At 47.0% G+C, this 27,961-nt stretch overlaps 5 protein-coding genes across 5 annotated transcripts; 3 read left to right on the top strand and 2 right to left on the bottom strand.

The window, feature by feature from the left end:
• The first annotated feature begins 34 nt into the window (after positions 1–34).
• On the top strand, positions 35–5,964 carry LOC128719432 (phosphatidylserine decarboxylase proenzyme, mitochondrial). The gene is made up of 7 exons (XM_053813056.1): positions 35–63; positions 3,275–3,707; positions 3,770–3,927; positions 4,562–4,703; positions 4,780–5,107; positions 5,543–5,753; positions 5,823–5,964. The coding sequence occupies exons 1-7, from the start codon at positions 35–37 to the stop codon at positions 5,962–5,964; spliced, it is 1,443 nt and encodes a 480-aa protein (XP_053669031.1).
• Positions 5,965–6,910: 946 nt separating this feature from the next.
• LOC128707302 (activating signal cointegrator 1 complex subunit 3) lies at positions 6,911–13,908 on the bottom strand. Its single transcript, XM_053802253.1, has 7 exons — positions 13,781–13,908; positions 13,451–13,718; positions 8,170–13,388; positions 7,922–8,090; positions 7,683–7,849; positions 7,139–7,593; positions 6,911–7,059 (listed from the first exon to the last, which is right to left on the bottom strand). Exons 1-7 carry the CDS (start codon positions 13,906–13,908, stop codon positions 6,911–6,913), a joined length of 6,555 nt encoding a protein of 2,184 aa, XP_053658228.1.
• A 522-nt stretch (positions 13,909–14,430) lies between these two features.
• On the top strand, positions 14,431–16,276 carry LOC128708358 (vacuolar protein sorting-associated protein 16B). The gene is given in 9 exon segments (XM_053803333.1): positions 14,431–14,454; positions 14,456–14,485; positions 14,487–14,588; positions 14,590–14,664; positions 14,744–15,258; positions 15,318–15,345; positions 15,410–15,557; positions 15,620–16,164; positions 16,235–16,276. Coding segments are annotated over 9 exon segments (1,509 nt in total).
• Positions 16,277–16,652: 376 nt separating this feature from the next.
• Positions 16,653–17,933, bottom strand: LOC128706980 (alpha-1,3/1,6-mannosyltransferase ALG2). The gene has a single exon (XM_053801925.1). It carries the CDS (start codon positions 17,931–17,933, stop codon positions 16,692–16,694), a length of 1,242 nt encoding a protein of 413 aa, XP_053657900.1. The 3' UTR covers positions 16,653–16,691.
• Positions 17,934–18,225: 292 nt separating this feature from the next.
• LOC128707540 (coiled-coil domain-containing protein 174) lies at positions 18,226–26,832 on the top strand. The gene is made up of 4 exons (XM_053802497.1): positions 18,226–18,267; positions 18,337–18,761; positions 18,842–19,233; positions 25,706–26,832. The coding sequence occupies exons 1-4, from the start codon at positions 18,226–18,228 to the stop codon at positions 26,830–26,832; spliced, it is 1,986 nt and encodes a 661-aa protein (XP_053658472.1).
• The last annotated feature ends 1,129 nt before the right edge of the window (positions 26,833–27,961 follow it).

Genomic DNA, 27,961 nt, shown 5'->3' with positions numbered 1-27,961 from the left:
GAGATTCAGCGCCAGAAAGGAAAAGTTCTTCACGATGGCTGTGTTTATGCCTAAATATCGATTGTAAGTTTTGGGCACGCAAAGGCAAAGCCACACCACCAAAACGGCTCTGTTCTAAGGCTATTTGGATTAATTTAACAAGTGGGGTTCATAGCAATTGACCCAAGCAGACTGAGGGGAAACATTATGTAGAGTCACAAACAAAGAAACATGAATGATTTCCATAGTTACAGTCCCTCCTTCGTGCGATCATATGTTCTGTGCTCGGAATGAAAGAATGAGATGGCACACGTTAATGGATGTTGAGAAGATCGTAACGATCCCCCAAGAACGTTGATCAGCACAACTTTCTCTTTTTAGGATGTTCCTATATGTTTCGGTTCACCTCCCAATGTTCGGCTAGCTCGTGTGTTGCGGACACTCGATCCCATAGGCGCGACACAAGCCGTTCAAAAACGTTGATTATACAACCATTCACCCCGCTCGTAATCTGCTTCTAATCTAGAAACTTCACGTCCGCGTGGCCTAACATCAATCCAACGCGTTTGCTTCTCCCGAGGGATCCCACCGTCAGAGCCATGTGCTTGCCGATGAGTTTGTATTTGTGTGCGAGCGTGTGGGTCAGTCGCGCACATGAACATATGATTAGCGCAGGTCACCTGAGAGTCGGTTCGTTGGTTGGGTAGGAATGTATGTTACGTTACGGTCTTGCCCGCGGTAAACACTATCAGCTGGACCGCATAGCTTTCCATCTCTAGCGGGTCAACGAACTGCAACACTATCCCCAGCAGTTCGGAAAGCAATTAAAACAACTATTATTACGTCAGTGTACGTTATGATTAATTGTGGAATCAAGTTCATTATTGCATTACCTTTTTTAGCAGCTCTGACCCTAGACATATGAACATATGCGCCGTTAACTATGTTTACAGTCGATCGATTGGTTCAAGTTCAAGGTCAATCAACTTACGACACGCATTAGCAATTGCGAAAGTAAAAGTACGGTTTGTGCCAATTCTATGCAATGAGTAATTGGGGTCGCAATATTTTCCAGTTTAGCACATCTTTGATGAATGTGTTGAGGACAGTTACAAATTCTATTTAAACAATCATGGGTGATCCTTTTCGGGTGGGTCTTTTCGATGAGGTTGCAACATGTTTCCGGTATGAGCAATTCGGTGCTGTTGCTTAAATGTTAACCGCAAGTAATTAAATTAGGCATTGACTCGTATCAGCGTACTGGCAAGTTATGGGTGTATGGAGATATGAAACAGCGATCAATTTGGGGTTTGTTGATAAGCCGTGTTTTGTCTATCTCAGCGTATGATTTTCCCCACGATGTGTGTCCCTTTTGCACATATGTTTTCCCACAAATGCCATTATCTTTATAAAGGCTTGCTTTGTTATCGCAGAAAAGCAATAAAATATTATCTAAACCTAACTGAACTGTTGGTGACTTAATGTCAACAGTAGGTCTAAAACACGAGCATATCTCTGAGTATGCCGCGTGCAAATCCCCAGAACGCTGTTCCGGAACTCCGTTTACTTTTGTTTTGGAAAAAAAAATCTTTTCCCCTCTGGCTGGTAGATGCACCGCGGTGGTGGCCAAGGAAAGGTCGGTATTGTATTTCGACTGTAACAAACACCACACCACCCGACCAACAGGTGCCGCCGTATCGAAGGAAATCCACTACACACACTACGATTAGTCACCGATATCTGGATCGCGATAATGAGGCACGTTTGATTTCGGGCCCAGTGACTGGATGCTTTATAACCCCAGAATCAGAGGGTAGATAAGATGGGCTAATATCGCCAAAAATTTAACCACTTGCCATTTCCGCCACTGGGAACAGTTGATCGATTGTCGTCTTTCGCGAAGGTCTGCTGCTCTTGGGCACACACAACCTTTGTTGCCAAATTAGCAGCAAGCTTCGGTGGGGGAGGCTGTGTATACAACCGGAAGTTGACCATTGATTGACCACTGTGAGTAAATTGAGGGGTTTACTGTGCGTGGTTCTGTGTTTTCTGTGACGATTTGTGCTTTAAAAATGATCAACACTCAAACGATCTTGAATGCGTCAGTTCGACTCAGCATCGGCAGCGGAATGCGTCCTTCTTTCCCGCCATTACCAGGGGACTTTTCATCGTTATCATTGCTATCCGATATTGAACTTCGGCAAACTTTACCTCATTGGCCAACGATAAGGATCGGTGACGGGCTGTGCCCAGCGGAGACAGAAGCCACACTAGGGCACGTTGTGGGTGTCGTCCCCGTACAGTAACTCACACCGCCAAAGACAAAGCCACCGCTTTCTCGGTCTCTCGCACTTCGGGGCTAAAATCGATAAAATGTGCTCTAGGCACAGGTGCTTCCGACTGCCTATTTTAGCACGAAGTGCAAGTGCATTCAGTACATCCCAGGGTCACGCTAATAGTGCGAGAGACGGGAAGCAGTTAGTACTGTACTGGCCAAAGAGCATGGCTGGAAGCACGTGCTGTTGGTACAGCTTGTTCGTCCACGTAGCAGGTAACGTCACTGCCGGAGCAGGCACGCCGGATGGAATGATTCGGGGACTCGAACGATAGTAGCAACACGTGATATCGGTCGCCACCAGTGCATGTGTACAGGCTTTCGGTGGGATTTTATTTTTGTCCCGCAGCCACGACACACAACCGTTGCCGGAGTATGCGGAGCGCAATTTACAATGTCTGACGACCAGTCCTCGGGCGTACGTCGCGCGATGGACTTGAGTAGCTTCAACTGCTAGCCCGTAGTATCCAGCGCTCTGTATACAGTTGGGACAACAGTGCTTGGCCGTAGTGCTGTGAATTGATTATATTTTCGCGTTTCGCGTACATCTCGCAAACAAAAACGGATCACAAACTGGCTAGTTCGTGTGTGCCCGCGTGCGTCCCAGGGTGTGTGTGTGTGTATCTTGCCAATCGTTATGCTTGATATTAAATTAACCAATTGAGCGGCGCGCGAGAGATCGCTCGATCGAGCCAGCAACAAGGGGGACGGGTCAGCAGGACAAGACGAACTTCATTGGGGATGGTCTGATCCGAGTGAGTCCGAATCTCCACACAGTGTGCGCTCATTGTTTCTGGGGGCGTGTAGTTGAACGTGCCAAATCAGGGGGAAACGCATCACATCACAGTCCCACCCTGGCCAGTGGCGAAAGATGCAGGAAATGGCGATCCTCGCATACCGCAGGAATCCGATTCTCAACCTTTGTTTCGCTGTTTCTTGGTTTCTTTTCGCCTGTGCCAGGTTCTCGAAGGCGGTCAACCTGAAGCCAAACCCAAGGCAGTGGTCTGCGCGATGGACTATTGTGCAGCGATCGATCTATGGTAGCAGACAGCTTCAGCAGCAGCCGAATACATCCTCCACAAACCACCACAATCACCATAACCACCAGCAGCAGCAGCAGCAGCAGCATCAGCAGCAGTTCCACCATCAGTCGACGACAGGTAAATCCCGTAGCAAAGTTTACAGAAAGTGGAGTTGGAAGGCCGGTGCAGGTTGGACTATATTATCGGTTTTGGATTGGTGGTTACTAGCAGCCGGCGGTTGGCTGACTTGGCGCGGTGTATTTCTTCGTTGGACACCGATCGGTATCTGTATGGTGGTGGCAGCAAAGTGGCACCTTCACAATCGTGAACTCGATAAGAAGGGCCTACCGAGGACCGCCGCAAAATGGCAGGTAAGTTGGACCGGGCCAGCTCGACGGTGCGCTCCCTGTTAACGCACGCTTTTTTAATGCAGGCGAAAATGTACTGCTCGCTGCCACTGCGCGTCATGAGCCGGGCCTGGGGATGGATGGCCGATCGAAAGGTTCCCAAACCGGTACGACCCATGATCTACGGTCTCTACTCGACAACGTTCGGTGTAAAGATGGAGGAAGCCGCCACAGACAACTTCAAGTAAGTACGATGCGCTTGCGGGAATGTGTTTTTGTTCCGTAAAGATGGCCCCACCAAACTGTTATCCTTCGACGTATGTCCCAAACGATACGTTAAACCATTCGGTTCCAAGTTAGCATTGTTTGGTACAACATGCAGATAAAGTATCACTGTTAGAACAAGAAAAGGTAATGTGTTTCTGTTTGATATAAGCACCACTTCGCGTCAGTCTAATGAAAACTCCATTGGAAGACTGTAGAAAGGAATCTGAACTCTGTCTCTCTGTTTTTTTTTCTTCATGTTTGTGTGTCTCTCAGTGTGATTGTTTTGTGGTGCCGGTGGGTCTTTATTTCAAATATTGTGCAAAAAAGTACTGTTGCTTTAATATGCTTTTGAATGCTTTTTAAAATACCTCTCTGTAGACGTGTTTTAAATGTTCATAATCACAGCCACTTCTGCTTTGCCTACCAACTTACTATTCGCTTTCATTGATCTTTTTACTGCGATCAGCTTTCAATGCGTCCCCTTTTTGGTGTGCAAATGGTGTTGTTTCTTTTCGTACCTAAACTCTATCCTTAATAGCTGTTTCCATTTCCTACTGCATATATTCTCATTGTTTCCCTTTCGTTTTTGATCCACTTTTCCGTCAACACAGAGAGTATCGTAGTTTAGGAGAGTTTTTCACCCGCCCGCTCAAGGAAGATGCTCGTCCAATCGATCCTCAGACCAGTTTTGTTTCACCATGTGATGGGAGAATTCTCCACTTCGGTACCGCCAGCACTAGTCAAATCGAGCAGGTATATTACAAATAGTAAAAGAATCCAAAGTTTTATGGACAACATCCCTACTAATTGCCTTTTCTCTCATCCCTAGGTAAAAGGAGTGTCTTACAGTTTAGAGGCCTTCCTAGGACCACCGACATGGACCAAAAAGGATGCCCCAGAAATGGTGGAAAAGGTGAAGAAAAAGCCCTCACCCGACAGTGTGCTGTATCAGTGCGTCATCTACCTAGCACCGGGCGACTACCATCGATTCCACTCGCCCACGTTATGGAAGCCGGAACTACGGAGACACTTTTCCGGTGAGCTGTTGTCGGTTAGTCCAAAAATTGCTGGCTGGATTCCGGGCCTGTTCTGTCTCAACGAAAGGGCCGTCTACATCGGCAAGTGGAAACACGGGTTCTTCAGTTACACCGCAGTGGGTAAGTAGGAAATGGAGCTTTTTTTTGCTGTTGTTCACCCGGATCCAAATTTCCACTGACCAGCAATTATTGTACTGGGTACGCTTATCAACTTGTCGAATGTGAAGGGAGAAACCATCCCTGCCAACTGCCGGTAAGGTGTGTGAAACGAGATGATAAGCGACTCAACTACCGTACGATGCCGTAATCATTATCAACCGTTTCGCCTTACCGGCATCCGGGAACTTTCATCCCGCTTGGCACAGGATCTTTTCAGTCGTACGATCGTACGATCGATGATACTCTTCTGAACCATGAATGAAGCGATTGATAAGCGACAATCGTGGCTGGGGTTGGGGTCTTGGGTTAGCGTGGCGTGAGAACTAAAGATCCGGGTCGTGGGACAGTAGCAACCACTTACCCTTTTTACCTTTCCTTTCCATCCGTTACTTTCAGGAGCTACCAACGTAGGCTCGGTGGAGATTTTCATGGATGAAAAGCTGAAAACTAACAAATGGGTCGGATTAGCTTGTGGCAGTCACAAAAAGAAGGAGTACGACGAGTTGGAAATGCCTAACGATAAGTACCTGGACAAGGGTGAACTGGTCGGCCAGTTCCGGATGGGAAGCACCATTGTGTTGATCTTCGAAGCGCCTAAAGAATTTAAGTAAGTGTATAGAGCAACGTGGCATAATCGTTAATGGGTTGTACTAATTGTTTTCTGATTTGGTTGCAGATTTAATCTCTTTCCCGGTCAGCGTGTGAAAGTCGGAGAGAGACTTGGAACGTTCGAAGGAACGGAGGAAACGACAGAAGATCCAGCAGAAGTGAAACGCGTGATCGAAACTTTAGACGATACGGAATCGACACAATTATAAAAAAGTATTCACCAATCGCTTCATGACGGTTTGTGACGGCCGGCACGCGTCTCAGTGTAGTGTCTCAGGATAGCAATAGTCTTTAAGTTAACAATACCTATTCCTTTACCGTTTTATCTATAGCCAAACCCAAGCCTAAGTACAACAGTGATTCAATTAGCGTCGGGTGCGAAAGTTGTGTTAATTGAGAGGTTGTTAATTCTAGATAATGTGCTAAGTTAACGTGAAAATACGAATCAGTCCATCGGTAAAACATTTGTTCATCTAGTTGCCGCTAAGAGTGCCGGCGGTGGCGCATGCATGACGCACACATTTCTCGAACAGCAGGAACAGGTGCGTAGCGTTAGTGGCAAATAACCGTAAGAGTAGTGCATATTGTACACGATTGGATTGATTCCTGTGCTATTTCATTTCCTGACCTTGTGTCATTAAGATTGAGCAGCGGCATCGATGCAGAGACAAAACACCGGCGTAAAGACTTGTAGTTTTTTTTTGTTGTTGTGGAGAGGGATTCTGCACGATCGTGATTTTAATGTGATCCCAATACCGTTAACAATCCCGCGGCTTGATTGTTACACGAGCTATTACCGTCACACGCGTATACATGACACCTAACCAGTTGTATAAAAAACAGACCCATTGTTGACCTCAATTACCAAAGGGTTCGGAGTCGAACCTTGTGTATAGGTGATTTCTAATTACCAGCAATATACAACCGTGAACGAAAATCCCCTGTTAGCAAAACGAATTGTTCCTGCCGAAGTGTTTCATTTAAAGAATATATTTTTATGTTAATATTACCATTAATGATCGTTGATTTACTTGCGTTTTTTTTCTTTCGATTCCATGAATCACTTGTCGTGTCGTTCGTTATATTATTCGGTCTTCTGTATTATTCCGTTCAAATCGGATTAAGATCATTGCTCTGGTGCGGTATTCTGCAGATTTACCAGAATCCTTCACCTTTCCCAAACACTTGTTGCGCTCCATCCTTTTCACCGACCGGAGCAGGCACCACTTCGAATTGTATGTTGTACTGTTGATCCAGCCCTATATAGCCATCGGAAAGCAGGTACACTGTGTATATACAACGTCCTGTGTCGAATTGGAAAACAAAAATTATCAGTTCGTTGGGGATGTTGGGACAAAAGCCGCAAACATCATTGAAACTTACCAACACGCGAAGGAGCATAAAAGCACAGCTGATGAGTGCTACGATTGCTGCGATACACGCATCGTTTCAGGGCTATTAGTTCTCCCTCCGCTTGATGACCCAGCGTCAGGAACCATCCCTCATCTTTACCCTTCGGGAACTTGGGACAGTTGATGTGGAGCGTTTCAAACGATCCTAATCGTATTAGCTGTACGCTAACGACATACTCCTGATCGGCGTACAGTTCCATCCATTGATCACGGTTCGTGGGTTGCTGGACCGGCCGGTCCACATCTCCCTCCGTACCGTACGGCCCGCGTACCGAAATCTGAACGTTCAGTGAGGGCAACTCACTTATCACCTTGTAAATCTGCTCAATTTCCGGTTCCTCAAACTCCTGCCGTAACGGTGCAGCCAGATTTTCGTACTTCCGGTTACAATGTTCTTTCAACGCCGGAAGCGTCAGGAATGGTAAGCTAAAGGGAATGATAGATAAATTAACAACCACACCTTCAAAGTAATCTGAAAACATTTTCTGTTTTTGGAGCTTAAACTAGTTGCTTACTCTGTTTTTATCTGGCTGAAGATAGCCGCATTGTGCGCTTCTACGTTGGGGAGCGTCATGACAACGGGATCATCTAGCCAGCGTGCTTGGATTATACACTGCATCAGCTGTTGTATCCGCAGGGTTGTCGCAAGCCAACCACTTTCCGCGCTGATATCGACCATGGCCTGAAAAATGCACAAGTATGGAAATAAAATAATCTCACACTAAGGAATGAATGATAAACGGACGGGGCATACCTGAAGAATACGTATTGATTGATCGAGCACCGATTTCGTGTCAGTGCCGTAATCGGAATTTGGTAAGGGTAGCCGAGATAAGTGAGACTGCAACAGCAGGAATACTTTCGTGTGCGGATTGTCTACAGATAGCGGATCCACCTTTAGTGGGCATAGTTTCGCCAAATCACTGCAAAAGGGAAACAAACAAACGAACGACAGCAAGCAATCAGTACATATACTGAAGATGCACTTCATTGTTAACGTACGCGTTATATAAATCTTCATTATGGCGGACAGGATGCTCCTCGAATTCCGCCGCGTCTGCCATCGCCCGTAGTAGCTCTTCCATGCTCATATCGTATCGCAGCGTATCAGCAAAGTGACGCATGGTGATGTGCGATAAATAGTAGTAGGATGATATGCGCCCCATAGAGGTGGCCATGAGTGATCTGTTATCTTCCTCCACTATCACACATCCGGCCCGTATAAGCTTATCGAGCATGTTCTCGATTAGTTCCGACAGGAAGTAATTCACATTGTCCATTTCCGTGTTTTCCAGCCCGTAGTAGGTGGGATTGCGTAGCAATCGACGGTAGAAGTACGTCCAGGTAAGGTAATCCAAGATGCTCTGCTTCGTTCGTAACGTTCCCGAAACGATCTCGGCGTTTATGTGATCCGCCAACACGGCCAGCAGGCTGGATTCCACCGGGAACGGATCGTACAGGAACTTTTTGTAAAAGTTCTTTCGCGTGTCCTGGACGAACACGCAGGCAATACCCTCATTGCCGAACTGGGGTCGTCCAGCACGACCCATCATCTGCAGCACGTCAGTGATGGGCATATCTACGTATCGTTTCAGCTTGCCATCGTAATACTCCGTTCCCTTGATGATCACTAGATGGGCGGGAAGATTCACTCCCCACGCTAAGGTGGCCGTTGCGATGAGGATCTGAATTTTTCTATTCAAAAACAGCTCCTCCGCCGTCTTGCGGTCGCGCTCGTGTAATCCGGCGTGGTGCATACCGATGCCAAACGCTAACGTCAGCCGAAGGTTACTGTCGCGAACGTTTTGCAGTATCTGCTCCATCTCTTCTTCGGACGTGTGTAGGAACTGTTTGGAGTTGTCTTCGCTTGCCAGGAACGTGATCAAGTCTAGCGCTGTAAGCCGTGTTTGTCTACGAGATGCTACAAATATAAGCGCCGGAGTGCATGGTGAATATTGCCGGATAGCCTGGTACGCGGGTCGATTCATGGTGGCCATTCGCGGGCAGTAATGCCTTCCCGGGAATCCCTGGATGTGCACCGACAGTGGTACCGGTCGGACGGACGGTTTGAAGTTGTACAAACCCATCGTATCGATCCCGAGCCAGTTCGCCAGATCACGTGCATTTGCCAGAGCCGTCGAAAGTCCAACGATCCGCACCGTTCGGTCCGTATGCGACGAAATGAAGTTCATTCGCGACACAATCACCTCCAGCACTGGACCACGATCTTCACCCAAGAGGTGGATTTCGTCGATCACGATCAACGCAACATCTCGCACATAGTCGCGCGTTTGCCACGATCGACTAATGCCGTCCCATTTCTCTGGCGTGGTAACGATCACCGACGATTCCTTAATCGCCCGAACGTCCGGCGTAACGTCACCGGTCAGTTCGACCACCTTTTTGCCCAACTTTTGTTCGAGCCGCACCTTCCAATCGTCCATTCGTTCCTTGACCAGCGCCTTCAGCGGTGCAATGTACACTACCTTGCCCGTTGGGAGCAGGCGAAACACGCGAAACATTGCCATTTCGGCAGCGATTGTTTTACCGGATCCGGTAGGTGCTCCGAGCAGCACGTTGTTGTCCGTGTGGTAAAGACAGTGGAAGATCTGCGTCTGAATGGGGTTGTAATGGGTGAAGCTGTACAATGATTCATACTTGCGATTGTTTAACACCGTCACAGGCAGAGGCTGCAGGGGCAACAGTTCCGTATGCGGGGGATGTACTTCCGGCAGAATGAGATGCTTGAAGGAAAGTGGTACCAGATTGTTACTACCCAACCAGGTGTCACTGGCAACTCGTATATAGTACTGAGGAGGCAAGGGATCTTTCAATGGAATGGTCATGATCAGTTCTTGATCTTCCTGCCGTATTGTCTGCCGTTTCGTAATCTGGAAGTACTCCGAATGATAGATGTAGTTGCTCTCCGGATCCTCAATCCATATCCAGAACGATTCTGCCGTCTTGCCGTGCACACGATCGTTCCATCGGAACGAAGCCCGTATAAACACCCTTATTCGCAGTACCGTTCTAGTGATCGGTTGAAGTGTCGCTTCGATTTCAAGCATTGGAAACTCTTCCGCGCATCGTTTTACAATCTTCGCATACCGATGATTCCGAAGAAAGTCTCCAATCTCCTTCTCCTCCATATCCCGGAGAGCGAGTACACTGAGACCACGCTTCTCTATCTTATCCACAACGTCCAGCGGAAGTATATGGAACTGATACATTGGTGTCTGAAACTCCCACACCTGTTTCTCGAACATCTTGCTCACGTTCAGCATTCGTCCGGCTAGGATGGGATTGTTGGCGCGCAAAACCATCGTGAAGAGTGCCCGAGCGATTCGTACCGCGTTCTGCGTAATGTACGACATGTCGGACATAAGCGAGAACGAACGCACCATACCCTTCGACAGGTACGTCTGCATGAGGATGTTCACTTTGCCGTGAATGTTTTCACTGCCACCGCGGACTGGCACCTCGCAACAAATTTGCGTCAGTTCGTCCAGTTCATCCATCTCGTCGTCACGCACCTTCAGCTGCTGGAACTCGTGCGCGTTTGCCATCATCTGCAAAATGTCCGCATCGGTCATGATCGGTTTCAGCATTTCGTTGAACACTTCCACCGTGTCGTACTTGATGTAGAAATGTGACGCCGTCCGACCGAGATCCGTTATATTCAAATCGCCAGTACGATCGTTATATCGCAACATACGCGCCTTGTCTAGGGACATCGCTGCCGTATGGATCAACTGTCGGCGTTTCTGTTCAAGCGATGGATCTTCGCGCAGATCGTCGTAGTTCAATCCGTAGCACTGTGGATTCATTCGCATTCGCACGTAAAGATACGTGTAGCTAAGCCAAACGATCGCTTCGTCAATGTTGCTGATTGTTCCTAGGGTCACCTCGGCATTCAGATTATCTGCCAAACACTGGATGAAGTTCGACTCGATCGGGAACTGATTGGTCAATAGTGAAAGGTAGTGATTTAACTTATCGTGTGTGGTGATGATCGTACCAACGCCACTCTTGTCGTACTGCGGACGTCCCGCTCGACCGAATATCTGAAGAACATCCAGTATGCCCAGATCCACGAACGTACCGTGCTTCGAGTCGTAAATTTCCGTCCCCTTGATTATGACCGCATGTGCCGGCAGGTTAACACCCCAAGCAAGCGTCGCCGTACATACCAAAACCTTAATCAATCCATCGGCAAAGTATTTCTCGACCAAATTTCTATCCTGGCGTAACATGCCGGCGTGGTGCATTGCCAGCCCGTTTTGAAACAGTTCCACAAACTGTTTGTTGCGACTCTTCGACACTGTTTTTAGTGCACTTCCATACTCGGGATTGCTTTCCGGAAGGAGCAGATTAATGTGGCCTTTTTGCTGGGCAAGATCTTTAATCAACGTGGCCGTGCGTACTGTAGCGTTGCGTGCATGCACAAACACCATCACTTGGTGACCCTGGCGTACCATATCTATGCAGCGCTCGTAACAAATCATGTCCATGTCCGAAAGTTGCTTCAGCGCATTCAGCGCTTTCACGCCTATAAAGTTGGTGCTTAGCGGAACCGGCCGGAAGCGGGAATCAAAGAAGAAAAGTCCGATCATTGGATTTACGCGCAAAAACCGTGCCACGTCAATGTAGTTGGGAAGTGTGGCCGATAAACCAACGATTCGAATCATGCTCTGGGAAGATTCTACCAGGCGGAGAGTTCGAGCTACGAGCGCCTCCACCACGGGTCCACGTTCGCCGTGCAGCAGATGTACCTCGTCGATGATGAGCAGTTTCACCAAACTGATGAAAGTAACGTCGCCCGCACCCTTGCGCGTTACAACGTCCCACTTCTCGGGCGTGGTAACGATCATTTGCGTCTGCTGAAGCTCAGTCTTCGTTAGCTGCATATCTCCGGTGAGTTCTCGCACAGAAATGCCCAACGGTTGCAACCGCCGGCCGAAGTTGCTCGTCATTTCTGCTGCCAGTGCCTTCATCGGTGCGACATACACAATCTTGAACTGATCACGATGAATCACGCCTTGATCGACGAATTGCCTGATGGTGTACACAATCGTCAACATGGCTACATTGGTCTTACCCGCTCCAGTCGGGGCGCATACGAGCAAATTTTCGTTGCTATTATATGCTGCCGGATACACGACGCTTTGAATCCGATTCAACTCTTCGCAACCCTTGAACGCAATCTGTCCGATTTCATCCAAAGAGCTGATTTTGATCCTTTCGCTACCGATCGACAAAGGCGGTGGATCGGTGGCAGGAATTTTTACCTCTTCGTACAGCTTGTTATCCGTTCGCTCGACATTCTCCGGAAGGACAATCTTATTGCCCGCGATGAATCCGACGTGGCTGCGTGCTTCGCTGTACGAGTCGTACACGTTCGGATACTTCACCTGCTTTGTGGCTGGCTTCGATATTGGCAGCACACCTCTCTTTGCTTTAATTTTTTCCAACAGCATCTGGGGCATTTGTGCAGCAAGCATCAAACTCTTCTGATAGTTTTGGCGCAGCTGAATTGGATCGATCTCAACACAGTCTCCCTTCTTGTCGACCGCCGTCTCGTTAAGGAACTTTTTAAGTTTTTTCTGCTCTTTGTTCACCTGCTTGCGCATCTGCTTCTGTGATTCCGTTTGTATTGTCACCGGCATCAGGTAGGACGGTGCGTGTTGCATGGCTTCCATGTCCTGCTGTATCTTTTTCATCACTTTAATTTGCTTCAATGCTTTCACAGACTCGATCAGATGCTTACGGTTTTGTAGCATTTCCGGTATTACGTCCAGGTACTCCACCCCAAGAAAGTCGAACAAATCCATCTGCAGCTCGTCGTTCGTTTTGGCCGACTTAAGTAATTCCATCAGATTGTCCACCAAGTCCGGTGGAACTTGCTGGGCCAGCCAGCTGCGTGTATACTTTTCCGGTTGCTGCTTGGTGGCCGAGGTTCCGGAACATCCCGCTACCGGTTCGGCAGTTTTCTTAATAGCATCGTAGTTCATCGTAAAACTTTGTGCCACCTGACTATCCAATGGATTCGCGGGAGAAAGATCCATCAGCTTGCTGTGGTCGTGCGTTCCCCGTTCCAGCGACAAATTACATTCGATATCTTCACCAAAGCCTTCTACCGCATGCCCGTTTTCGCAGATCTCTTGCTCTTCGAGATATGTCCGACATTCAGGATTCAAATTACTGCTGATATCAAACACCAACTTAAATTGAAAGCTAAAAATTAACAGTCCGTCCATGAACATACCAAGCATTCGTTACATACCGTACACATTTTGTTGATTAGAGCGTTTGGAATTTGGCCAAACATTTTCTTCAGCTTAGATAAATGCTTCATCATTACAACCTTCTGATCTAGGAATAACCGTAGCACTAGTATAGCCGCTTCATCGACCAGCTCAGCATTTTCTTCCGAGCCCACCATCTCACGACTCATTTCCCACAGGTCTCGGAGCTGTTTCGATAGAACACCGCCAATCTTTACATCTACATTGCTGTTGATGAACAGTTTCAGTTCCTTCCACGATACACCACTTGGGGAAAATTGTACAAATTAGTGAACACAATTCGGGACCATTTTCTGGTAGTATCTTACCTCGTAACTTCCTTCTTGCGGAACAGCTGTATAGCGGCTCGTTCCTTGGGATCAAGGGTAAGATTTCGCTGTACATCCAGATCAGTGTTGGCTCGCATAGCCCGCGACAGTCTCGGTAACTCCGTCATGTTTTTACAGCTTTGGTCTCCGGTGGGTACAATTGTTTCACTGACTATGATTCTATATTTTCGGTGCTAGTACCCTAAAACCGATGTGGCACTGCGTATCTTCGGTCGTGCTTGCTTACACACTTGCGCCCAAAGAAATACTAACGATGTACTCAACTCCGGCAGCTTCTATTCACCCTTTTACACCGTATTAAATCACCAGTGCAGATAGCTAATGATTATTTCCAACCTGGCGAAATAACTGGGATCTTCTTCCACAATTGCAAACGTTGTCGCAAGAGGAATTTGGTCTGCCGTCTTTCGAGAACTGTCAACCGGCTTTCACGGAAACTTTGCATTCCCCAGGTGGCATGATGCACCGGAGAATCTGCGAACGTGCTCCTTATGTGTGTGGTACAGAAAATGCCTTTCTTGTGGTGGATAAATTAACATAAAATACATTTTTGACTACAGTCTTCAAGCTTATCACAATAAAGCTTAAAGTTGTGAGTGAATTTGTGTAGAAATAAATTTAAAAAAATAATGCTTATATTCCTGTGTAACGGTTTTTGAAGACAAATTCAAATTTGAAATGTCATGAGAATCGTGTTTGTTATTGTTGTGATTGCTCATGTTTTGCAAAAAGCAACAATTCATTCGCGAGCCCTTTGCCGATAAAGTTCTGCAGCAAGTTGCTTGTTTTGCGAGATGGAATCCAAAGACGACGATTATTGGAATGATTCGGCGAGCAAATCGTTCAACTTCGACGAGGACGATGTAAGTAAACGGATAAGAATACTCCGCGAGGTATCAGCTGATAACTTCAACAAGTAACACAACTTCTCGTGCTTAACAGGTGGCTGTCCTCGAGATTGCAAGCAACAACAACAAACGAAGCCTGTTCGGTGATGATACCGCATCGGAATCAAACTATTCCAGTGGCCAGCGGGAACTGCCGCTGCACACCATTATCTCGGACGAAAACCTTGAAATAATATTGCAAGAACAGTCGCGCAATGAAATGACCATTCCGAAGGGTATTTCGCTCGAGGAGGAAGTAAAACTGCTGCGAAAGAAGATACAAGAGTTTAACTACGCGCCATCGGCAGCATCAGTCATCCGGAAGTTGATCCTCGGTAAACCCTGCTCGCTGGAAATGTTTCGATCGATGGCCGAAAAAGAACAACTGCTTGATGAAGCGATCGCTTCCGGGTGTGGTAATGCGATCCTGAAAGTTACCCTGTTTCTGGACCAAACGCTAAAAAAGAAACTTTTCTACACGTTGCTACAAACTCGCCCGGAGGCCGTTCACCATTACGTGAACTATCTGTCTTTACGGCTGAAGGTGACAGAATGTACCGATTTGCTGGTGTAAGTTGTAGAAACTCCCTCTCGTTACATAGCGGATTTTCATGCAGTTTTATTTACAGATTTTTAGGAAGACACCATGAAGCGAGTGTAAGCAAATGCTATTGAAGATGATTTATTCTTGAGTAAATTGCTTTTCTATTCCCTCCTTTAGTTACTGCAATTCTCAATATTTGTATGCAGCACATCGAATCTCGATATAAAGCGACAAAGGTTGAAGAAGATTTACAGCGATTATTTTTCTCAGCCGGGCGCAAACACATTCTACGCGCAATTGGTGATCAACTATTTGAATCTCTTAGGTACGTACCACTACCATCCGAAGTATCGCCCTTTGAGAGAAAGTTTTTTTTTGTCCCTTTAGAATATCAAACCGGAGAACTTCACTCATCGGGAGGAAGCAGCAAAGCGCTGGCCATCCAAGACAAATCGGTTCTGGAAACGCTAAACTACGTTTGTGGGAAGTACAAATGGGGTGACACTGCGCTGCAAACGAACGACAATCCATTCAAGCTAGCGGAATTCCATCAAGTATCGCAGGCCCAGTTCGAGTGGGTCGCGTTGAACGAACGTGCGAGACAACAGGCGTGGCTAGACTTTGATCACATTTTCGAGCGAAAAGCATGGCTGAATTTGAAGCAGAAATCGTTCAAAATTAACATTCCCATAGATCGCACGATCTTGCGGCTGTACTCACTGCACGCACCCGATCCGGTGCTGAATACGTTTCTCGCCAAGTTGGAAGATCCGCACAGGCGATTGGCCATAGCGAGGAAGGTCCATTCCAAGCACGGTGTCGTGGATGCGCTTGTTCTTCTGAAGGATCGTACAGAGCTGGAAAACTATCGAAATTCGCTTGATACTGGCACGGAGGAACGGCTTTATGCGGAAAATGCTCTTAAATCGTTGGTAAGCATTATGTTACCAGCATTATGTTAAATGACAATTTTTCTCACCCCATATTTTCCATTCCTTCCAGAACAATAAATGGAAAAGTGATGCTATGAAGCTTATCAAGTGATAATAAAGCAAACAAACACGTCATTGTTATTTGATTGAATTCAAAATACGAAACTCCCACCCGTCACGTTCGCCGGACGACGGAAGCTTTTGATTAGAAGTTTATTTGTGAAAGCTAAAACATCAACTACAACTCGATAGGCTACTGGAACCAGTTCTGCACACTAGTACTACGCTGGCTAATCACAATAACTACGTGCATTAAGATATCATGGGCTGTATGAATATGCGCTGCATTGCGTTGTTCCAGCGGTCAGAGAGAGATACACAATTTTACATTGAAATTCTTTGCAGTCGCTTTAATCATTGTGCCGACACACCGGAAATGTAAACATGGGTTGCCACGGGTAGTCACAGCCAAACCCAGGAGTACCATGAATCGCCAGCAATGTGGAAAGCAACAAGCACCACCTATGCTATTTGAACTTTTTCTCGCCATCTCGCTGAATCAGATCGGTAACGACGTTGTCCAGCTTGGTACTGAATGCCTCGAACGAAAACCTTTGCTGCACTCGCTTCCGTCCCATGGCTCCCATGCGTTCGCAGTGCTTGTCATCTTTCACCAGCTTTGCCATTGCGGTCGCAAATTCCTTCGGGACAGGCTCGCATAAGAATCCCGTCTGCTCGTGGATGATGGTCTCCAACGGACCACCACTGTTGGCTGCAATGACCGGTTTCGAGAGGTACATTCCTTCCAGCGGAACGATTCCAAAATGCTCGAATTCGGGTGTGTAAACCAGTGCCTGGGCGCGGTGCAGCAAGGACAGCTTTTGGCGATCGGTGGGAGACTTTAGTAGACGTACTTTGGCACGTATCTGCATATCTTCAGCCAGCTCCTCCAGTTCGTCGTAATGCTCCACATTCTCCATCACCCGATCGTCGTATCCGCCGGCCATAATGAGACACACCTTGTGCCACTCAGCCGGGGATACCAACTCCTGTAGCGCCTTAAAAGCGTGCAAAGCCAGCGTAAGGTTCTTTTTGCGCTCGTAACGATTTATCGAGAGAAACACGAAAGCATCATTCGCCAGCTTGACCACCTGGTCCGACTCATCGGTGTGAGATTCGTCAAAGAATCGGGTGTTTAGCGACGGATACAGCACATCCGGATCGGTTGCAATCCGTTTGAACGTTTCCTTAAACACTCGACTGGTAAACTTACTGTTCACCAGGATGCCATCTGCTTGCGCCGTTGTTACTTCCTCGAGGTAATTCAGCGGCATCCGATAGTACTGCTTCAGAAGGCTGCCCGGTTTGGACAGCAGCTGGTCAGGATAGTGGCAGTAGAACAGTATCTTGGGGTTGGGACGTGCCAGCCGAAATATAGGAATTCCTAGCGAGATTAGATCACAAAAAACCACATCGACCGGCTCTTTTTTGGACAGGAATAGACTGTAGTAGAAGGCGGCGTACATCATGCGTATGTAGGCGCACACGGCGTAGAACTTGCCAAAGATATCTCTCGGTAGCCAATCTCCGACCGTCATCACCGGCAAACGTCCATCCTTCGTCTCGTCGAAGCAGTGGTTGGGGTCATGATGGTTGGTCAGAAAGCTGACCGTGTGGCCCTTGCTTTGCAAAGCTAGCGCCGCATCCACTACTAGCCGTTCGGCACCGCCAATGCCCAGATCCGGATGAACGAACAAGATACGCACCATGCCTGCACGTGGTGATCGAGACAGTCTTACTTAACAGGGCCGCAAATTGAAATACACCAAAAACAAAACGAACATCACTTACCTCCGAAAAAAGAATGCCCGAGTCTCCTGCAGAAACCGCAAATACGTGTTGTCTGCCAGCAAAACAGCAAAAAGTGCAGCTGAACAGGAGAACTGTCAAACAATTGTCACGCAAAACAAAACATACTCTGCGGACGCGTCCCACAATCAGCTGATGGACGCGCCAGGACTGTCATAGCGAAACGTAAATTCACAACAAACCAGCGCAACCATGAACGATCCAAATCGTAAAATAGAAATTGATAAATCTTCGGTAAGTGTGCCGCTCAAGGGTGCTTATATTAAATGGCCTACTAGAGTGATGATTGATCATTTGTTTTAGTTGCTCAGTTTAAAAGCGGAGCTGCTTCGCAAACAGGAAGAAGTGGGACGAGCTAAAGCGTCAACATCGATTGAAGATTTTGTACCGAAAAGAGTTCCAAAACCGGAGAAGGATGAATCCACAGCACGAAAGGAACGTCGTGAGAAGAAAGAAAAGTCAAAGGAAAAGCCCATTGTCACAGAACTGGAAGATTCCGCACAGCTCGCGAGATCAAAACAAATGCTACAAGCGAAGGCCAAATATTACGACCGGATGGTTGCGGCCGGTGGTTCGCTTAACAGTGACGAAAATAGTTTGGTGATGTTCAACAAAAAGAAGCAGGATGTTAAACCAGCTTACACCGTATCCGACGAATCTGCCCCAGAAAGCAGTGCTAGCTCTAGCTCATCCGAAAGTGAAGGAGATGAAAGTGGAGACAACAAATGGTAAGAAACTGGGTTTCGTAACATTACAAAAGGAAGGATTGGGCGTTTAAAAATGGTAAAATGTTGATCTGTTATTGCAGGGTTGAATACACGGATTGCTTGGGACGTACGAGAAAGTGTCTAAAGGAAGATTTGAAAGCATGTTTAGCCCGGGATAGAGAGCTTGCCAAATCGATGGGTCCGCGCGATGGCCAGCGTAGAGAAGACATGCAGGGAGGACCGTCAACTGAAAACACGCCAGCAACAAAAACTCCCCTTGAAAGCACCAAACAAGACAAAATCGTGAATGATCATCAAGACAACCTGGAGGAGGAGGACGGAGAAATTGTTGGTCCAATGCCTCCTGCGTTGGGTCCACTCGGTGGCACAGATATTGGTGAACGGTTCCGGGAGATGAAAGAGCAATGGATACAACAGGAAGAAGCTAATCTGGAGAAGGGCTCCATACACTACCAGGATGTACTTTTTGACGGTAAGTCACTTTTTTTTATTTTCATGTTCATGTATTTTCATCCCAGGAGTCAAATTCCTGATCTTGTGATCTCGAAATGAGTTTTGTTCTCGGAGTATTTGTCCCCTAATTTGTCTGAAACTAGTTACGATTCAAATTTGAAGCATAGTTTATCGAATGTATTTGTAAAAAAGATTGTCCTAGTGGAATCGCCGTAGCAACGGATGTGCTAATGGACTAACTAGTGCCATTGGCTTCCTAATGACAAACTTTGTCGTATGGTACCAAACCTTGTCTATAACATTTGACCAGACACCTTCCGTCGGTCGGAATTCAGCTCAATCCCAAGGGTATTAACTCAAGAGAGAAAAACGCACCCAAACTGGATATAAAATTATCCGATTTATTAATTATAAATTTATTCAATTTCGCTCCAATCCCAACTAGAATTGTCCCAACGGACAATTCACACGCTTGCAGCTGAAGCGATCCATGCTTCACAAGCTTATCGTGACGCGTCTATTTTTCCGCTAAACGGTGGTGGATGTGTAAACTCATCCGGGACGGGACATTGTTAAATCTGGCCCGATTGAGCTACACCGCTTTCGTGTGTAGTATTCACGAGGAAACGCGAGTTAAAAACGCTTGTCAGTGGCGGCAAATACGCACTTCCGAAAGTTGTTATGCAAATTTGCATTTCCCCCCACTAGGTCGACTCGCTAGTTGTTAGTGATAATTTGCAGATCCACTTATCGCTTAACGCATAGTGCCGCTGTCGGAAATAGCACCGGCGATTCCATACCTTTAAATGTGTATACGCTTTGCTGCTTACCTTCCCAATGAACAAGAGCGATTCGTTACCCGTAAACAGTCAATGTGATATTATGCACGGTACGAGTCGTCCAAAGAGATTCCTGCTTTGGTAGAGCATCCCGTCATTTGTTGAACTACATTTTCACATTATTCCGGGAATTTTATTTTCGGTTCGATCCGTGGAATCGATTTGTAATTTTCGGGACATTTTTAATCGATACAAACCGGGCTAGCTCTAACATCTAATACAACACATGCTTGCATTCTTCAACCGACGTTACCGTTTTGCGCCCTTTGCTGGTTTTCCCTTCGGAAAGGCGAAAGTATAGTAAATGGTTTTCTGGTTGTCTACTACATTTTAATTGTGCGGATGAAATTCGAACATCGCTTACATGTATATGTATGTTTTCCCTTCTGATTTTAAATTTCTAACCGTTTTATTTCTTTGTTTTCTGCTTAGAGTATTAACCATTTTCTCGTTCCTTTTATATTGCAATACTGTCCGTGTATATCTTATTGCCATCCCATGGTAGAGCCGATTTAATGTTAGCTGTTCTGCTTGTTTTAAGATTAATAACAACGACAACGATCGTACGCTGGTCGCTAGAATCGTAGCTGTGGAAGAATGTTGGGATGGTTGAGCAAAAACAAAACAAATCCACTCGTCCATCGAGCGGAGCTCCCTACGCGTTACCCAATTGGGGGGGGAGAGGGTTTTAATTTTCGAGGTGGGACAATACACAAAACTACACTTTCTACTACTTGCAAATTAGTCATTTTCCTTCCTTCTCTGGTCGTCGTCGTCCCTGTCCCACTTTCACCTTCCATTATTCTCTACATATTGCAATTTTCTTTTAGCTGGGGGATGGAATGAGAAGAAGTTATTTACGATAGAATACATGATAGATTTGCTTCGTTTACGGCGTGGAAGCAAAAAAAGTGACCATTAGTAGTGTAGCTTCAGTGGCTTTTTTTCATTATTTACAATTATGTACAATCCTTATCAAGCCTTCTGCAAGCCTTCGGTCGTTCTACACACATGCGTTCGTCCCCGTTAGGCCAGGCAGTGCAACGAACGGAAGGGAGGAGGGGAGGAAACCGGAGGAGGACTAGTGGCACAACAGGTCGAACCAAATACGACAGCTTTTTGACGATGCGTTCAACTAACATGGCACCAGAATGACTGTGCATCGTGCGTCGTGTGGTGCAACAAAGGTGTCGATCTGCTGATGGTTTTCTCTCCAGCACATATTGCGATGGTGAAACATATTTATTAATTTACTAATCGATCGAAAGCACCACCGCGACGCGGGCCTAACGGGAGGAGTGGGTGGGGAAGGGCGGGGGTCCACTACTCGTTCTACATACTACTACGCACCGAAAGGAAAACTCGCTCCCATTAGTTATGGTTATGTATTTTCATTTCGCGTCCAAATTTCAGATTCTTCGGGATCGACGATAGCGACGCATGGCATCGCCATGCCAATCCAAATCACTTTCGTGCCGGCACCAGTGCTTAGTTGTGGCCGGCGTTGCTTCATTCTTGGAATGCAGTCGTGTACGCGGCGTTTGCAAACATTTTTCGAATCACATCTATCCACAGGGATGTGTTTATGGTGTTTTTTTTTGCCACACGGGCTCACCGGCTTTAGTACGGTAGAAGCTGCAACGTGACAACCAGCAGAATGGAACAACTGACAACGAACGATCCCAGCCGCACCGAGGACGGCGAGCTGCTAGTGCTGGGAATGGCATTGCTTTCTCTGCTTCTATCGGAGGCGGTAGTGTTGGAGTCGCTGGTGGCACTGTTATCCTTGCTTCGCCGATCGGCCGCAGTCGCTACCGGTTGCAGCGTAACATTGATTTGCGTCGTAACATCCCGATGGCCCGGCGCAACGATGGCACCACCATTGTGTAGCATATCCCGATGGTGCGGTTGCTGGTGCTGTGTGGACGAACGCGACGACGAGATGGTACGATGCGTCTCGCTACGATCACCGTCCATGCCGGACGATTCGGCCATATCCTCATCGTCACTGTTGTTCGGTGGCGGTTGATGATGCATCCCGGCACCACCGAGCCGGTTCCGATGGTGGGCATGCATTAGGGAGGTTTCGATCGAACGGCGGATCTCGGTACGGGTCAGCTGGTTGCATAGGTCCGTGCTGCAGTAACAGTAGTCGATGCTGTTCGCGCTCTTGCAATCGTTAATCGCCAAACTTTCGCCACATGTTCGTATCTCGATTTCACCTATTGTGGGGGGAGGGAAAAAAACGAGAAGATGAAGGTTAAATTATACAACCAAGTAGAATATGCAAATATTAGGCTAACAAATGACAAATCAGTTGATGTCTTAATTCTCAAAACAACCACCAGCAACCGATACGAGCCTTTCGCATTAGTCATTCTTGCTGCGAGAAGGCGTTCCGAACAGAAATACAAACGGTACAATTAGACGGCAATAAATTGCCCTTACCGGTCGTGACTAATACGGTAATAAGCGAAGGCACGGTATGGTGTGTCCTAGTGTAAAGGTGGAAGGGTTTTTTTTTCTCATAAACCAGCAAGGACGTCAATAAATCAACTCAAATCAACGGAGGGAACGTTGGTTACTTTCCGCAGAAATTTACATGTAAAATTATAATTCAACTGCTGACTTTGAATTTTACTGCCAATTGGCAGAAAACGGCACGTGCTCGCGTTTGTAGAGTAAAAAAAAATGAAGGATTTTCTTTGCTGTGAATTCTTTGTCGTGAATCACTTTATTGCATGATTTCATGCGAGGGAAAACGGTTTTCCACACGAAATGAATTTTTGCTGAGCATAAATACGCTAGGAACATAAAATAACAGGTGCCCATTTGGTGGTTACCTTTCGTATCGGTTGTTTAATTAATTATTATATGTTTTATATATTGTATATGTACCTTCTCTCGTCCAAGGCGGACTTAACCGACGCATTCCAACATCTCTCAATAATACTTGGTACTTTTAATCAGTATTAGGAAAGGGTTTTAATTTTTAAACAATTTCAGCTCGTTCGAGTTTGCACACGAAATTCATGCCATCTTCCCCTGCGTATAACCTTCACCCAATGTCCACCATAAAACCGCCGACCGTTTCCGGTCCGATGAAACAAACTCACACACACACAGTCGGCCATTCCCTTCCGGTTGTGTTGATTCATCCCGGATCGGGGATGCGTATAGAACTAATAAACTTTCAATCTTCATTAAAAATGAATCCTGTCATCGAGCACGGGAACGAGCCTCTGGAGGTACCGTCGGGCCTAAACGCACGGGCCTACACCAACCAGCGGTAGGCCAGGGCGGTAGGGGTGAATTTTAGAATCACACTGGCTGTTGAGCGGCAGTGAAAGGTTTTTGAAGCACATACGTGAAACGTCCCGGGCATAAATCCACAGCGAAGTGCAAAACGATGGGAAGGAGAGACCGAAGACAAGCGAGGTCCATTAAGATGTCATACCATTTGCGCGATTTTCAATGTGTCACATCGAACGCAGGATTCGTCTCCGTTCCGCCAAGCGGGTTTTACTTTTCCGCTCTCCCAAAAGTCCCAAATAGTGTCTGTGGTGCTGCCGTAAAGGTTTCCTCTTTGACGTTGGAGAAGACGCTGTTATGATGGGGCCTTTTTTTTTAAAGGAATATCATTAAAATTAAATTTGCTTTTCGCGTTTTTCCCTTATTGCGGGTACCGGGTGTTTAGTGCGAGCTTTTCATGTAACACACACACACAAGGCACACGGCACGGCACGTGTATGTATGTGATTATTGAGATTGCATGCTTTCCCCCAACACCCATCCCCATCCCGAGAAGCATCAAAGTCTGTTGTTGATAATGATTTGTTGTTTGAAGCATCCAGAAAGCACACGAGAGCTGCGTAAAGAGAAGAAAAGTAACTCCCAGATCTCAGATAGGAAGACTCCGGGGCAACCAACCTGCTCCGCCAAGGTAGGGGACATCCGTGGCAATGGCTAGGAGGACGGAACCGTTTGGCAGTAATACCACTGGTATTGTGCGCACTTTTTAGGCATTTGATTCTGGTGCGCTTTTGGTTATTTGTTCACCTCACCTTTCGTCGTGCGACTTCGTGGCCTGTCACAAACTTTACCCGTTCCCCCGCCCGTGGTCCCGGTTGTGTTAATGAAAGCGGTTTGTCTTGCCCGATAAGCGCGGCAAAAACCGAACTCCAGACGCGCGCCCTGATAGACACCATCCCAAGTAAGAAGCACGACCGAGGCCTATGCCTTAAATGGGGCGAAAAGTTTTCACCGTGGACGAAGTTTTCCAGTGCGATAGATAGAGGCGCATCATAAGCAGAAGGCATCGTTACGGGTACGGTTGTGGAACTCAACGTCTCACATCTTCACGGTTCTGGGGCAAAGGTGATTGGAAACTTTTCGCCAGTCCATACGGACGAAAACACAGCAGCGAAGTACGATGATGCTGGTTGTGTTACAAACCGCTTTTGGGTGCCGTACGCTTTCTTTTGCCGGCGATCCTGAGCATAGATAGTGAGAGTTCTTATTTTAAAAAGAAAGCAAGCATAAACTAAATGATAAAGGAGTTACGGTACAAAGTTGCATCGCTCCTTTCCTATGCAGTCGGGGAAAGAAAAAACAGGACCATTTTTCATCAACAACCAAACCCCAAAACCCTTATTGGATAATCGGCATGACGCAAATTGGATTGGAAAGTTGTGAAAATAGCAAAACAACTGGCACCGATCGGGAACTGGCACCCCCCTCCAACTGGTCACTACTGCTGGTCAAACACTGGAGCCACATTCAGTGACAATAATCGGCGATTAAAAGTGGAAATAAAATTCTAGCTTGCCGAATGAAATCCCATTTAATCGCGTGCCGTTTGTTGGCCGTCTCGGTATTTAACCCTTGTAAAACCATCACGGTTATTGCAAAACATGCTGTGTGTGTGTGCGGTGTCGTCTGTCGATGATGGCAAACAGAAACAATATAATGTAATAAATGTGGTTCCCCATTCCCTCCCCCCTTTGTATCGCTTACTCTGGGTTCTGCGGTGGCACAAACTAATTTTCACTCTCGCAACCCAATTTCTCACCCACTGCTGCTACTGCTACCAGCTGTGGCAAGGATTGCAATTTTCAAACCCCCTTTTCCGAACGCTACACACCACCGGGTCCGGGGACTGGACTCGAGAGCTTGGGAACGAACAAAGATTTAACTGCCAAAAAGGGAGAAAGCTCACCAGCTGAATGTGACGAGCACGACGGAAGGGTGATAAGGAGTAATTTAATTAAAATCTTCCACACAAAAATTCGCTACCGATGCGGAATCTTTTGGAATCGTTTGGATAATTGTATAGCTGAGGAAGTACTCGCAAAAAGGAGTAAGCTGAGGCATCATTGGCTATTTTGGTGCTATCGGTTGAATATGACCGCAGCCGGACTGTGAATGTAATACTGTTTACATTAATATTCATACTTTAGAACGAGAAGAAACGGTGAGAGAACCAATTTACTTAAAACATAGAGCTTACCACTATTATCCTATGTTCACTCACTCGAATTGACTGCTCCGTATGATTATGATTCGTTTTTATCCCCTTTTCGAACGCAAAACCCAGACAGAATTGCTTGTTACAATTAATAATTGGTCCTTATCCGTTCTCCAACCCTCTAGAGGCACGATTACATGGCGTCGGATACTATGCATTTTCCACCGATCAGCAAGAACGTAGCCGGCAACGGGACGAACTGGACTCGATACGTGAGTCAACGCTCGAGGCACAAAAGGAACGGGAAACATTGCGTAGCGCACGTGACAAACTTATCGCCGATAGGGTGAAAGCTGCCCGTGCCCGTCAACGAGCACGCCAAGGACTGCCGCCAGTGGACGAAGACGTGGATGAAAGTCAGAAAGATTCCTCCGATCAGCTGTTTGATCAGGCGGAAGAAAAGCGCGCACGCAAGGCCGAAGAAAAGCAGCGCAAAAAGAAGGAAAAGGAAGAACGGCGCAGAGAGCGTGAGCGGGCGGACCATGTCAGACCGTGGGATGAAGGGAAGGAGCAAAATGCGGAAGATAAGGAATGGGTCCCGGCAAAGGAACGGTTCATTCTGTCCCAGCACGAATGGAACGATCTGAAGCGCAACGAGCGGATAGCCGAATTTGCTCCACCACCTGTCGCGCAACCCGGTAGAAATGATCGTAACCCTCTGTGGAAACCTTCACAGCCTGCGACACATTCCGATGTGGACAGCAGTGATTCTTCCAATGCGAGCGACAGCGAGGAAACAGTTGTTGGACCAATGCCACCGATGATGATACCGGAGGAGAAGGGATCGTTGAACGATCCTTCTAGTGCGTCCCTGGAGGACATTCCGCTTCCAGAACAGGAAGACCCCGCAAGAAAGTCTCTATTTTTCACCACGAAAAAAAATCCACCCAAGAAGGAGCTAAAGCGCCGTAATATGAACGTAGTTGAAATGGTAATGCCAGCCAAACAACCTACACCCGTGCCTATTGTTAACGAGCTAAGCGACACGGAAGAGGCAGCTGATACGGGCGGGCAGGAAACCGATTTGCCGAAGAGAAGAGGTGCCGAAATAGAGCCTCCACCGACGTACGATTACTACGGACCTTCGGATGCTGCTGGAATGCATCGCAATCGGCCGAGAGCGGGCGGTTCGGAAAGCAGATCCAATCTGGAGGCTTCCATCGAGGCGGGATTGAAGTTTTTAAGAAACCAATCGGACAAATCGGGTGGTCCGGGAACCAAAAATCGCTGGTCTTCGAATGCGGACTATTGAGGATGTAATAAATGGTAAATAATAACAGGAAGAGTGTTTTTTCTTTCAATTCCATACACTGTCGCCCTGTCTATCATCTCGACGTATTACTGTATCTCATTTGAAGGTACTTCTTCGAAATACCAACAACGTAGTGAACGTAATATCATTTCATCCGTATGGCGATGCAAACGAGAGAACAAACCAATATGAATAGCTGTGCTTTGCCATAAAACGCACAGGGGCTTAAGGCTTTTGAGGCTTCCTTGTGACACTTGCCAGACACCATGAGAGAGCTATGTGTTTTAATGAGCAGCTAAAAAAGCCATCCTCGCGTAAAAAGGCCACACTGTGCGGGTCGTTCGGTCGAAGGTTAAGCGCGAATGGTAGCATACCTTCAGCCGGAGTGACATGCATGTGTACCGATGCGACAAGGCATAACACTCGAGTGCACTTGTCATTTGTATCTTTTCTCGAGTGGCTCTCTCGCTCCCCTGTTAGTTAGGAATAATCTCTAACCATCATCATCATCATCATCATCATCAAAATCATCGTCACCATCAACCGATAGTTAGTTGGTCCCGTAGTGCCATGATCATTATCGTTTTTGTCACCATCATAATCGTAACGAAGCATCTTGTCCAGCGTGCCGCAGAAGAAAGAAGGGCCATCGGCTCTCTAGCTGCCGACGAGTTCGGGTGTCGGGTACACATCATAAGCACATGAACCGATTTAAAAATCTGCTTTACGATTATGTTTGTGATGATAAAACCCGGTTCGGTTTCGTTGGGGTTTCTAGTGTTAACTTGCATTAACGCTCCCCGCAGTTGGTTGGTCGGTTGGCTTGAAAGTGTCCGCAAAAGTTTGTCAAGTTTATCCCATTTGCAAACGGGTAGTGAACTAACTTACCGTCAACCTGCGTCAAGCAGCTCGTGTACGTTGGCGGACAGTCGAAGGCATACTTTTCCTCCGGCCGAAAGTCTTCGCAGGTGCCCTCCACGGTTGGCACGCTGCTCTGCCCGTGATGCGTCGGTAGCGTCCTGAACGGTCCATCGGCTCCTTCGCCGCAAATGTAACACTTCCGGGCGTCGGCAAACTGCACCAACCACACGTGCAAGCATAGGCAAGCTGTAAATATACGATAAAGCAT

This window comes from Anopheles marshallii, chromosome 2, assembly GCF_943734725.1.
Source record: "Anopheles marshallii chromosome 2, idAnoMarsDA_429_01, whole genome shotgun sequence".
Taxonomy (NCBI): Eukaryota; Metazoa; Arthropoda; class Insecta; order Diptera; family Culicidae; genus Anopheles; species Anopheles marshallii.
The sequence above is the reverse complement of the archived record's forward strand: the minus strand, read 5'-3'. Positions and strand labels throughout refer to the sequence as shown.

What these genes read in the sequence shown, in the direction of transcription:
- LOC128719432 (XM_053813056.1), top strand. Translation starts at nt 35, where the DNA reads ATGGCTGTGTTTATGCCTAAATATCGATT. An exon ending in TTTATGCCTAAATATCGATT is followed by an intron (nt 64 to 3,274) that starts GTAAGTTTTGGG and finishes CGCCTGTGCCAG; the next exon opens with GTTCTCGAAGGCGGTCAACC. An exon ending in GGACCGCCGCAAAATGGCAG is followed by an intron (nt 3,708 to 3,769) that starts GTAAGTTGGACC and finishes TTTTTAATGCAG; the next exon opens with GCGAAAATGTACTGCTCGCT.
- LOC128707302 (XM_053802253.1), bottom strand. Translation starts at nt 13,908, where the DNA reads ATGACGGAGTTACCGAGACTGTCGCGGGCTATGCGAGCCAACACTGAT. An exon ending in TAATCAACAAAATGTGTACG is followed by an intron (nt 13,389 to 13,450) that starts GTATGTAACGAA and finishes TTTCAATTTAAG; the next exon opens with TTGGTGTTTGATATCAGCAG. An exon ending in AATGAAGATTTATATAACGC is followed by an intron (nt 8,091 to 8,169) that starts GTACGTTAACAA and finishes TCCCTTTTGCAG; the next exon opens with TGATTTGGCGAAACTATGCC.
- LOC128706980 (XM_053801925.1), bottom strand. Translation starts at nt 17,933, where the DNA reads ATGGTGCGTATCTTGTTCGTTCATCCGGATCTGGGCATTGGCGGTGCC.
- LOC128707540 (XM_053802497.1), top strand. Translation starts at nt 18,226, where the DNA reads ATGAACGATCCAAATCGTAAAATAGAAATTGATAAATCTTCG. An exon ending in TAGAAATTGATAAATCTTCG is followed by an intron (nt 18,268 to 18,336) that starts GTAAGTGTGCCG and finishes CATTTGTTTTAG; the next exon opens with TTGCTCAGTTTAAAAGCGGA. An exon ending in GAAAGTGGAGACAACAAATG is followed by an intron (nt 18,762 to 18,841) that starts GTAAGAAACTGG and finishes CTGTTATTGCAG; the next exon opens with GGTTGAATACACGGATTGCT.